Below are 12,887 nucleotides of genomic sequence, written 5' to 3'. Positions count from 1 at the left end.
TGTTTTGTTAAGATTTGTATGTAGAAAAATGTTTTAAAAAAACGAGCACACTGGCAAATTCTTTGGTTTGAAGTTGGTGAAATGATATAACGTCGATATCTGACATCGTCAGTGACTGCACCCGAAGCACCAAACGCTGCTGATATGAGTGCAGAACAGTCCGATGAAGCCGGGATTCTTTTTTAACCTGGACGAAGTGGAGTTCTTGTTCCCGATCTTTACGAAAAAAAGGTTGTTTTCTTAAGCTTTCGCTGTCGTCGCAGCAGGATAATCTTTTGACACGGTTGAAATTGCCTATTTCAGAACTGTCTGAAGCTTTTGAAAAGGGCTTCAGCTGATTTTGATCTCTTCAGTTCTGTCAGAGGGCTGCACGGTTGAGGCAGCCTGCAGTTAGTCTATAGCAGGGGCGTTGCTAGGTGTACAGCGGTACAAGGGCACAGGCCCCCAGCCAGAACACCACCACCCACACTGCCTTACTGTATACAAAATGAGCCTGTACTGGGTGTATAACAACATTTATTCAAATTTACAGAACTATAGTCTATCTAAGCAAATAAAAACACTTTTGAGTTCAGCCATTTAGTTTTTTAACTCCTTCTCCTCCTCCAACACTCTGCTCCTCATTCCCTGTTACAGCAACATGAAAAAAACAAAACAAGATTTACTCTCTGCATGCATTCCAGCTCGTTTAACCTTTTCAGTCTTTAAAAATATCAAAACGAAGTTTTCCTGTTTCAATTTTTCAATTCATTTTTATTTATATAGCACCAAATACAACAAATGTCATCTCAAGGCACTTAAATAATAAAGTCCAATTCAAGCCAATTGGAATTCAATTCATTGTAATCATAATTAATTACAAAATAATCCAATTCATTCATATAAAGCCAATTCAAAAACAATTTCCTAGCTAAGGAAACCAACAGATTGCACCGAAACTTCCCCGTCTTCAGTCCAATCTCTAATGCCTAAGATAGTTTCGTAAATAGGCTATAATAGACAGAATAGGATATTGTTTCCCATTTTTCATATGCCATGGAACCAGTCAGACACTGTTTAAGCCTAAATGCAAACGTTGTGTATTTGGCGTAAGAAATGACAGTGGCCTATAGGCAGGCGTGGGCGTCGACACAACAGAGAAAACAAATCTCTTACCTCCATCCACTTCATGGTCAGCTCTCCATGTTGCTTCTGACTCTCCTCTGTAAGAATTTCCTTATGTCCATGACCACGTTGACGGCAATCCATCAATATGTAGTGGTTCATATAGCCTACTACGCATCCATTGGCCAAATGTGTGGGCTACTATCCACTGATAAAAGACATGCGGCCGCAGGATTTTGCCTTCCATCTCTGATTTTGCGCTACGCGTCTCACACGGTCCATTCGCTGAACATGCACAGACGCACCCGAAGCCTGCGATTACAACCTCTCCACTTGACTCTTTGGTAGACCCATGCAGCATTGGCTAAAGTCTGTTAGGGGGTTGAAATGGGGAAAATCGTGCCTATGTTATTCTTCCTTGGCACATCAATCATAGCATAGTCTGAAGGATGTATATGGGAATTTTTACAGGGGCACAACGCATGTCTACCAGGGCACGTGCCCCGGTTAAAAGTGTCTGGTGACGTGCCTGGATGTCGACCACTGACCCTGCTCGTTGTATTTTCTTTTTCCCCATGAAAGTGGAGCATTTTCAATGCCTCTACTGACAGATACTGTCTGGTATTTTGCCATGAGGAGGAAATTCTTTGTCCATAAGGCACTTTCTCCGCTGTACAAGTTGGATGTTAGAAATATTTAAGTAACATAAGACGAAGCCAAACTGACAGCAGTTGGTCTGTGTTTTACTGGCTGAACTTGAGGCAATATGCTGTCCTCCGGATGGCCTGGTTGGACCCCCCTCACCCCCCCTCAAAAATACTGGAATCACTTCAGTCACATGGCGCTTGCCCCCAACCTTTTGTTGATACAATCTGAACCAAGCTTAAAAAGCCCATCGAACACAGCAGTACTAACCCAACTCGACAGCAAACTCCGCTCGTGACACAAGCCAGCAACAACTAAGGCCCACAACGCCTGGGACGGGCCAGATGTATTAAATCAGACACATTATGTGTTAGAGAGTGTATATGTGGATATCTGAAGTCACTACCAGCTAAAGAAACCCTGGCATTTTGTTTTGCCCCCTCCCCCGTGTCTGAAAATGTGTCATTCGGAGAGCGTTGAGATATTTAGGGGAATCTTGGGTGATTTCTGCAGCCTCTTGTCTCATTATCTCCGTCTTGCTTCAACATTCAACACGTCTCCTAGGTGTAGTAAGAAGGAAGGGCAACATTAGCATGTTGTAAAAGCTTTACCGTCCCAGGTTTTTTCGGGATGCGTTTTCAGGTCTGACAAAACTCATATGTTAACAAATTAAGTCGATGACATAAACATCTTGAATTATGCTGTCTGCAGCGGAGAACCTTTAATGCCTTTAATGGATAGGACAGTTTTTAGAGAGACAGGAAGCAGGGGGCAGAGAGAGGGGGAACGACATGCAGCAAAGGGCCGTCCGATGCGGGACTTGAACCGGGGCCGACTGCAGCGAGGACTATAGCCTCTTGTACATGGGGTGCCTGTTGTACTCACTACACCACAGACCACCCCATAAAAAATTTAATTCTTTGACATTTCTCGACGTTTGGATTTTGCTGATTTTAAAAAAACTTGCTGATTTAAACTGTTTTTTTTTTTTTTGCTTCTACACATTTGCAAATTTCCTTTAAAAACAGAAGCTTGGGTGGCTGAGTCAAACTACTTAGTTGTGAGATGCTTCACCAGTTGTTTTTATCAGCATCACATATATTTCTGTCTTTTCGTTGAGTTTTTTTTTTTATTTTTTTTAAATGTGTAGCTATTCATTTAGCCCTGCATGACAGCGTCCCCATCCGTGGGGCTTTAGACGCAACTGAATGGGTTCATCACTGTGAATTATGTCAGATATATGGGATCAACACACTCCAGTTGAGCCCGAAGAATCAGAACCAAGGCACATTAAAGCTGTGTGGGGGCCCCGACACCGCTGTGAGACGCTTAATGATTGTTTTTTATTTTTCACAATGTGACAGAACTTTGGTTTTTAAGAACAAAAAACTGAACAATTTATCATAGGTCCGCTTTGTGCGTTGCATTTCTCAGACAAAGGAAGTGAAAGTGAAGTGACTCCCATCGCTCGAGGTAGCTATATGAGTAGGAGTGGTGACAGTTTAGTGTCACCCTTCCATAAACAACCTCATGTTGCCAGAACTAAAATATATGCCCGTCTGTGGACATAATGGAAATAACAGCCGGTGCCCTTGGGGCCGGTTGAGATGCACTGCTGTGACTTTGACAGAGATGTAGTTATACAGTTGTTGCATTCACTTGGATGTACTCGCACCGCAAAATGACTCGGTTGTTACGCCCATGTGCATATGCAGATGTAAGGGAGTATGTCATGGTGTCTAGAGGACATATTTAGGCTTTGTTTGTTGCAGGAGTATGGCTGTATAGAGCAAGAGAATGCTTATTTCCTTTTATATTTAGCTCATCTTTATTGGGATCTATTTTTGCCTAATTGGGCGCGTCTACACTTCGCTTACCCTCTATCTGCTTTTATGTGAACGCCGATTTATGTGTTTTACTGGACGGAGTCTTGGGGTTGTAGTGCAATTTTTTGCACTTGCCCCGACTCTGTGTGTGTGTGTGTGTGTGTGTGCGCGCGCGCGCGCTCGCTCGCTCGCTCGCTGTAACGTGTGGCCAGTCTGTGGTTGCGGCAGTGGGAGGGACGGCAGGGCAGGCTGATAACAGAGTCTGAAGGGACCTCACATCCACCACCACTATTTTTACCGGGCCCAAAAGCAGAGTGAGGCATGCTGCAACACACACACACACACACACACACACAAAAGAGACACATATGCACAAGCAGTTAAACGCCTCTCTATAAAACAAGGCGTACAAAAGGCTGTGATATTTGTCATATTTAGTACTGCAGCCGCAATTTCTTATTTTTATTTTTCTCTTAACTTCTCAATATTGCATGCAGTATTCGACATTAGGCTGACTGGTGGTAACGTCTCAAAACAATTAAATATTTGTCACGAAATGAATCGGCATCTTTGAATCATTATTGAATTAGATGTTACTCCGCAGATGCCTGTTTACGGTTTTATTCTCTCATGTCGGATGGATGGGTACATATTCCTCATGACGCATTATTGAATTCTAAATTCTTTTAGACATTTTTGTAAAGTCCCATCGACCCCGACACCTGTTTTCTGCAAGTCTCCGCCGGGTTCCCTTTTGCGGGCCGGCCACGTGCAGCCCAGGACGGCGATGCGTGCGGCTCATCGGTCTCCTTTCAGAAAAACAACAGACCAGGTGAAGAAGAGAGAAGGAAACTTTCTGAGTAGATCTGCTGTAACCCTTCAGCTCGCTTGGCATAGTGTTGGCATCAGCCGGCCTCTGCTGACAGGTGACACACTTGCTCTAAGGACCGCTGACTTAACGCCATAAGTGATGTAACGTAAATGTCAGCTTCACTTTATCAAATTTCCTCTGCCGTCATCGCTGCTAAATGTGCTAATCTTTCCCCTTAGAATGTGAAATAGAAATCTACATAGATAAATTGATCACCTCACTGCTCGAATCAATACTTCTTTTTACTATGAAAAGTGCTGCAGTGGACCCACGATACGTTGTCTGTTCAGGACCAAATAACAAGTAAGGAGCTTGTTTATTTAGTAACATTCAGTAAAATTGATAGCAAAAGGATTGGAATCATTCAACCACACTGGCAACAGATCATGCGGGTAATCCAAAATATTTTTGGCGATGAAATTCACTGCTCTTTTTCCACAATCTTATCTCAGCAATATTGCACCCCCATTTACTGGTGCGAGACAAATATCTTTTAAAAATATTATTAGCAGCAATGTGAACGCTTGGCGTGTTGGTGACCCGTGTCGCCTGAAGCCGAGTTCAGGTGGCGTTGCCTAGTGGCAGAGCGTCACACGAAACACATAAATGCTGGGCGTGTACAATGACGTAGGCACAAGCCATGCGTCGGAGGTAGGGTTAAATACACCTTGAGGACTCGTTTTTGCAATTGTATATGCAGTTCATGGAGATGTTATTTTACGGGGTGTGGATGGTTACAACGTGGGATGCCGCCGAAGAACATATGCGGAGAATACAAGAGCACTATAGTCCCCGAAATGTGGCGGTAAACAACGTCCTCTGCTGGAAGGCTGAGGAGCTCGCGGACCTCCTTGTCTCACCAGTTGGCCATATTAAAAAATGTCTCGAACTTGATGTAGACTAAAAGAGAGTAAAACTTGTCCTCACCTGTCGCCGTTGTTCTGAAGCAGCTGTCCATTCTGTCTTTTAAACTCCTCACGTCACGTCACGCCCACGTCCGACCCGCGTCAATTGTGTTCACACCAAACTCGGCTCGGCAAAAAGACTAGGGTCCGACGCGGGTCGAAAGGCGAGTCGAGTTGACGCGGCAGCTCGGGTCGGCGGTGTGAACGCAACAGCGGACACGCTAAATTCGCGGATTAAACGCGGGTTATTCGTCAGTGTGAAAGGGGCTAGAGACAGACTGGATACATGTGGTGACAAATATTCAAAATATGGAAAGGATGACCTTTTCGCTAAGTCTACGGAGCGATAAGTATTCACAATACTGGGGAAAATGGATGGTGTTTGTGGCCATAAAAGATGCTCACTGAGCCATTACTGTATGAACTGACTTGTATCTCCATCAGCATAATGTCTGTATGAATGTGTAGGTGACCAACTGTTTGTTCTATGTTTTTCTGTATATTGTATGTTTGTTTCTTTCTATAAAAATAAAGTACAAAAAAAAAAAAAAAAAAAGGATTGGAATCAATATTTAGAAAATAATGATAAAACTCTTCTTCGCCTAAAATCTTTAACAATCAACATTAAGTTGATACCAAACATCTGGTTTCCTGTACTTTGGTTTTAAGTAGAGCTTCTCATCTCTTTTAAAATCTACGGGTTGAATTCTGTTATATGTGTTTAGATACACCTTGATAGTTTCAAATGCTTCCTTTTTTTATTAATATCTTTGCTTGAATACAATTTAGTTTTTTGTGTTTTTTTACATTTTTTCATCATCAGGTGTTGAACAGTTTGAAATCGAAGTAGTTGAAGCAAGGCGACTGATGGTCGCAAAAAGAAATGGGGGAAACGAAACAGGAAACGCACATTCAAAGGCAGCCGGGGGGGCTAAAAAAAAACAAAAAACGGATCTTTGATCAATAAAATAAGTTTGCACAGAGTCTTTGTAGTGCCGTCTTATCGTCTCCCATTCATTTGAGCTCAGCATCTCCTCCCACACGGGGTGTAGTTCTGCACTCTGTCTTTGGGAGGAGGAACAGGGAGGCAGCGTTTTTCTATAAATATTTCGTTTTTTCACCGTGCTGGGCCGGATTGAGCCGGTTGAGCCGCTCATGCAGGGACTTCCCGGCCCAGTGGATGAGGTGTAGTTGTGGAGTGCAGCGAGGCAGAGAGGAGAGTGAGGACAGTGGAGCCAACTCTGGCACCGCTCATTGCTGTCCAACTGTTTATGAGCCGGCCTCGCGCTCAGGAATGAGTCAGGCCATTTCACAACTGGCCCGAAATTGCACTGAACACAAACCGTGCCAGCAGCAATCCAGAATATTGTTTGGTTTGCGAGTTTCAGCCGCGATGGACAAATCTGACTTCTGTATGTCACTTGGTTTAACAACAGGTTACATGATTGACCACGTTTCCATCCGTGTTCCATTCTGTCACGCTCGAATAGGACATTATATTTTTAGGCATTTTTTTCTTGAATTGAAACTGTAAAGCTTAACTGTTCACACTGCTCACCTGGGTGTGATCTACATGTAGGTTAGAATAGGTGGTGTGTAGGCTTCACTCACTGTTGTCCCAACGGAACAGGCTGATGGGATGTTGCCACAATAATTTACAACTCCCCTGTCACACAAAATTAAAACATTATGATCAGGTCATTTAAGCAGCTGGTCAAACATAAATTTGTGGACAGGTGAGTCTTTTTTTTTTTTTTATTTATTTTTTTTAAGTGTGACTGATGCTCTACAACAAACTCCTGACAGTGAAATCACTTGGAAATGTTCACTATTTGGTTTGGGAAGTGGCTCCAACACTGACTCCCCGTAGCTGGAAAAGCCCTTTAGTGAGTGACAGCAAGAATGAGAAGACGGGCCCGGGGGTGTGAAAGCTGTTTGTGCGAGCCAGTGGGTGTTGCCTGGGCGTGGAGACTGCAGGAGAGAAGGGGCAGGCCAGGACTCAGTGGCCAGGCTTGGTGCTACGTGGTCGGCCTGGTTTTTCCCCACGTTGCCTTCCCTGCACAGCGTAATGAATGGCTTCCTACTGGTCTGTGGCCGTGGCCCCAGCTTAAACAGTATACTTACCAAGGCCCAGAATACACACCCCAGCAAGCCAGCCAGCCAGCCTGTGTCTTCGCCTCTGAACACTCCCAACCGCCAGTCCACCTGCTGCAGACTGGCTCTCTGTCACATCGGACACACTCGGGAATGATTTGATCTTCAATGGAGAACATTTCTTTTTAAGCACAAGTGGTTTGGTTTCCCTGTCCAGAATCCAGTGCTCACTATCCAGGAAGGGATGGGTCTCTAGAACAGGTAGCATGTTGTCTGGCCAAAGGACACTTGGGCCTCAGGCTGCTTCTTTGGTTGCGAGTTAAGTCTTCCAAAAGGAAGGATGCGACCTATTCTCTCTGTAGAGCGTATTAAGAATCAGTTCCCAGCACTTTCTGAGACTACTGCATAGAATTAATATGCTCGTGTCTTTGGCTGTGTTGATAAAATAACACTCAACCACCAATCGCATGATTTTGATGAAGACAAATGAACGTCTGAGACGAAGTAAAGTCATTTAAATGATTGCTTGAATAAAATGCAGTATTACCAAGCAACTGTAAGAAAAACCTTTTAAGATATTTAATAATTCCTTGGTCTGAATCGAGTCTTTGTCGCAGAAAAAATAACGTTTTGGCTGTGGTGGAGAACTGGCCAACACACTCCCATCCCAACTCGACACTGACTGATGCTTGGTCAAGAACCCCTTGGCGTCAGTTTTCAATGCACAGGGTTCTTCACTGTCATTTTCTGACGAAGGGGGAGCAGCTGTACGGCTGCATATTCAGTTATTCTGTGGCAGTTCCCATGATGAGGCATCCAGTGACTCATACGGTAAACCCTGCGGGCCCAAAAGCAAACCTTTTGGGGTACCCTCTGCATTCAAAACTAGGGGAGCAATCCTCTGACTAAACATCCGTATGTGATGAGCTGGCACAGCTCGGAGGTCCTCACCCAGACACTGGAGAGCAGGAATGCCCGAAATACGATCCTGAAGGACTTGATTGTTAATGTACAAATTAGGGATGTACCGATACTGGTATCGGGTCGATACTATTCTAATATACTCGTACTCGTTAAAGTTAACCGATACCAATTTATTGCATGAAGACTGCGATCACAATGTTGGCTTGTCAGTTTTTTTAAATTTTTTTTAGATTGTCGGCTAAGGGAGAGATCGAGCTAATCAGGAACAGTGTGGTTAGGCTAGTGAGAGCGAAACCTGTCTTCCAATTCATTGCATTTTTTTTGTGGTAGAAGTATCGGCAAGTACTCAGATCCAAGCATCGGTATCGTATCGGTTCGAAAAAAATGTTTACACTCCATTTACTGCTGTTTGAATCTAGGATTGCCTTTTTTTGACCTTGACTCTAATATGAATGTTTAAAAAAAAAAAAAAAAAGGCTGCATCAATTCAAGCTTGTGTGTGATTGTGTGTCGGCAGGTGCTGTTTCTTCTGCGCTCCTTCCAGACAGACTCACACAGACCCCTGCCAGCAGGAAGTGGCATCGCCGAAGCCCTCCTTCAGTGCATGTGGCTCGCTTCTCGGTAATCCTAGACACGCTCGCACACACACACGTCCAAATGGACACACAGATAAGCATCCATTCCTCTCCTCCAGCTCCCTCTCTAGAAGAATAGCTCCTTGTCTCACCGTGCATCCCCTCGCTGGCTGTGTCCGCCTCATGTCCTGCTCAGGCATCCATTTCAAAGAGACAGTCTGCGGACCCCCTCCCCCACCCATTCCTCAACCAAAGATCCAGGCCTCAACTTGGGGCACAGTTTACCCCACCCTCCTCCCCAGCTAGTTGAGGTCAGGTCGCGGTCTCCAGTCTCCCCATTGTGCTCAGGCCCACCGCAGATAACCCAGGGTCGCTGGGTTAGCTACGCTAGCCCTGCTAGCTCCGCATGGTTACACTGATGAGTCTTTATTAAGATGACAAGGTGAATTCTTGTTCACCAGAGCGTGTCCAGCGTCTGTCCGTTTGATCATGCATCATCACGGAGCCCGGCGCCCGGATCTAAGGACATCACAGGTCAGAGGATCTCTGTTTTTGGAAAAAGAAAACCTCCCAACTCGTCCAGAACACCACTAATTTGATGCGGCCGCCTTCCAAAAAGGACGGAATGCATTGTTCGCCTGGTCTGAGTCAGTGTTGGGTTTTGGCCTCACACCGTCTCCCCGTTGTGTCATTTTTGGAGTTTTTTTTTCTGGCTCATGGAGGGTGTCAGTGCTGTAGCTGGGACTGCCAGCGCTCACAGGGCTCGCCGTAGGTGACTCTGGATTTGTGGGAGCACATCAGGCCCAAATCATCTCATCAGAGCCTCTCCAGTGTGATGTTTGGATTGGGATTCAGTGATTGAACTTCTTACAGCCTGTTTTTAATACACAAATACACAGCCTGCCTCACAGGACTCATCACTGCCAACAGTTTTGTCAGTTAAGATCCCCCCCCCCCCACACACACACACACACACACACGCACACACACACACATACACACTCACACACACACTCCATCACGTGTGTGTTTGTGTTTGTGAAGCGTGCAGAGGATTGTGTGTGTGTGTGTGTGTGAGAGAGTGTGTGTGTTATTAATATCAGAGTAATGAAAAATTTGACGTCAAGCTCACACACTGTGTACCTTGTTCTCTCACACACACTTACTCTGCAGTGCCCACACACGCTGCTTAACGTGCACACAAACCGGAGCAGATTTAACACACTTGCATCAACATTCACAAATAATAAAGCCCCAATAATTCTACACAGATCCATGTTTTCCAGCCTTTGCTTGTTTATGTCTGTGTGTGTGTGTGTGTGTGTGTGTGTGTGTGTGTGTGTGTGTGTGTGTGTGTGTGTGTGTGTGTGTGTGTGTGTAAACAGCGAGTTGCTTAAATCCTGAATCAGCTGGGGGCATCACATGAGACGCTCGCACATTATTGGCCTCAAGAATGAACCACAAATAAAAGCACATCAAAGTCCCTTTTCAGCATCTTATCCTGCAGCATGTTGACCCAGTGATAACAGTGAGATGATGTTTGGGTCATTAGTCCTTAATGACTCATGTATCATCCATTTATGGCCACATAAACTAAATAAGAAGAGCACCACTGAGAAGATGAATAGCTTGTTTGTTAATCTTAATCTTATCAACAACAACTTTTTTTTTATTATTAGTCAATTTAACTATTGAAAATCTTTCACTTGATAAAGAGAAGTGCGATTATAAAATCGCCAAATAGTTCATTTATCACAATAAGGTCAAAGATTCAGACTAAAGCTACCTATATGGCCCCTAAAACAACCAACGCAATAGCTGTCTGGAACCATGAAAATAACAGAAACCAAACCAAAAGCGCCTCATCATCGGGATTCATTTACAGCACTGTGCAAGATGATTGAGGGACCCCTCACTTCTTTACAGACAATGCTCAATAAATACAGCGACATATTGAAACGAGAGACCGTATATAAGGCGAAAACAGAGTTTGTAGAATTCCAAAGTCTTTTCTTCAACGCAGCCTGACCTTAGATGAGCTTTTCTTGGCATTTCTTTAAGTAATCCTCAGGAATAGTTCTCCATGCTTCTCGAAGGACATCCCAAAGCTCTTCATCCCAAACTGCTTCAATGATGTTGAGCTGTGGTGAGGATTCATCCCTCCATCAGACCTGTTGCCACTGATGTTCAGTCCAGTCCTTGTGTCATTTAGCATAGCTCAGCCTTTTCTCTCCCGTTTCCCCTCATTAATTATGGCTTCTTGACTGCCGCCCATCCATGGAGACCATTTCTGATGAGGCTTCTGTGGAACAGTGAATGGATCAACTGAAGGTCCTGTGTCAGGTCTTTTCTGGACTTTTTTACCCCATTTTTAATTTTCAGATACTATTTATTCTGCTGTAGATGTTTTTTTTTTTTTTTTTTAGACCTCACTCTTCTTCTTTTGTCCTCCACTATTATGTTTCCTGCAGTTTTTTTTAAGGACAAACTCCACACCATGCTGAGTTTTTGGCTCTATGGGAATCAATCTGTTGGCGCAATAATCCTAGCCGTTCGTAACAATCATACTATTAAGTTTAGGTGCCTTGTTGTGTTTTGTTTTTTGTTATTTTTCCTTGAGTGATTCATTTGTTGAGTGGTACTACAGAAACTGGGGGGAGAATAAGATAAATAGCAGCCAATGTTTAAAGAAACACTTTGAAGCCTGAAGAAATGTTGCTCAAGAACCACAATAAAGTCTCGACTCCTTGGAAGCAAAATATACAGAGTTGTGGGGGGAGGGGGGGGCTTTGCACTGTGCTTTAATTTTGTTTGGGTCATTGATGACCTTTTTATTCACATGTTGTGATGGAGAGATGAGGTGTATGACATTTACAATCTTATTGCCCATCCTTGCTCTCTACTCTCTCATGGAAGGCATTATTTTAAATGTTACGTGTGGTGCTAATGAAGGAAAATACAGAAAATGCTTAGCCCACGTTATGATTGAGAAGCTATGGTCTGTACTGCTCTGACTTTATTTCCATCATTTTTGGAGAGACGGAGCACCGATGGGGAGTTTCTCCCTTTTTAAAATGGCAATATTTGTTTGTGTGAAAAGGCACCGGTTTTCAGGGTATTTACCAGATGATGATATTAAAACTCTCTGAATTGTTACAGTAAATCATATATTTGATTTCAGATGAAGCTGATTAAAATGTAAATATGGTCATTGAACAACTTCTTTTTGGTTTTGGGGCTTGTGACTTGTGTTTGTAACTATCGTCACGATGAGCGTCACCGCCGTTAGATTCACTGAGTTCCAAATGTAGAGTGACCCAGTTCAGTAGTAAACACGAGCCTGTTTCGGAAGAAGATCCTCATCTGTGATCTTAATGGGAAACAGATGACCAGTGACTGGAGGCCGCTGTCTTGTCTGTCCAAATGAATAAGTGGGTCCGCAGCATTTAAGCAGCCTTTTCCTTAATAAAAGAGATCCTTCTTTTTTTTTTTTTTTTGAAAAGTTGACTGAAGTGATTTTCATCTGTTTTCACCATCAGATCAAAGACAAAGTTGTGTGTGTCTCTCTCGTTTCAGACAAAATAGCTGCGTGGTGACCAGAGGAGCCTTTTTGGATGCGTTGGTGTGTCTGTGCAGACTGAAGATCGGCCTTTTGGAAGGTGAGCAGTTCCATTTTTTTATTTTTTTTTTTCCACAGGTTGCTGGAGTGAGGAACTGCAAAAATATTTAGAGCAAGGCGCACGCAGAACTCCTGGTCCCGTTCTCAGACGAGCTTAGAGGATATCGACTGAACCCGTCGCATATCCTCCACACAGATTACAAGCTTTTTGCCCTCTGGCAGAGGATGCAGAATTCCCTCCTGTTAGAATAACAGAGAACAATAAGATGTGACGGCTCGTTGGATGAAAAGGAGGCGGCAGCTTGTTCTACGCCTCACACTTGG

General features: G+C 43.9%; 1 protein-coding gene across 2 annotated transcripts in view; it reads left to right on the top strand.

Annotated features, from left to right (window-relative positions):
* Positions 1 to 12,887, top strand: part of thada (THADA armadillo repeat containing) — a 128,802-nt gene that overhangs the window by 79,606 nt on the left and 36,309 nt on the right. For both annotated transcript variants that reach the window (XM_075474637.1, XM_075474639.1), the window contains 2 exons: positions 8,887 to 8,990; positions 12,521 to 12,603. In XM_075474637.1, coding sequence (XP_075330752.1) covers positions 8,887 to 8,990; positions 12,521 to 12,603 — 187 coding nt within the window. The remainder of the gene's footprint in view (positions 1 to 8,886; positions 8,991 to 12,520; positions 12,604 to 12,887) is intronic.

The sequence above is a fragment of the Odontesthes bonariensis genome, chromosome 2 (assembly GCF_027942865.1).
Source record: "Odontesthes bonariensis isolate fOdoBon6 chromosome 2, fOdoBon6.hap1, whole genome shotgun sequence".
Classification (NCBI taxonomy): Eukaryota; Metazoa; Chordata; class Actinopteri; order Atheriniformes; family Atherinopsidae; genus Odontesthes; species Odontesthes bonariensis.
This window is presented reverse-complemented; position numbering and strand designations above follow the sequence as displayed.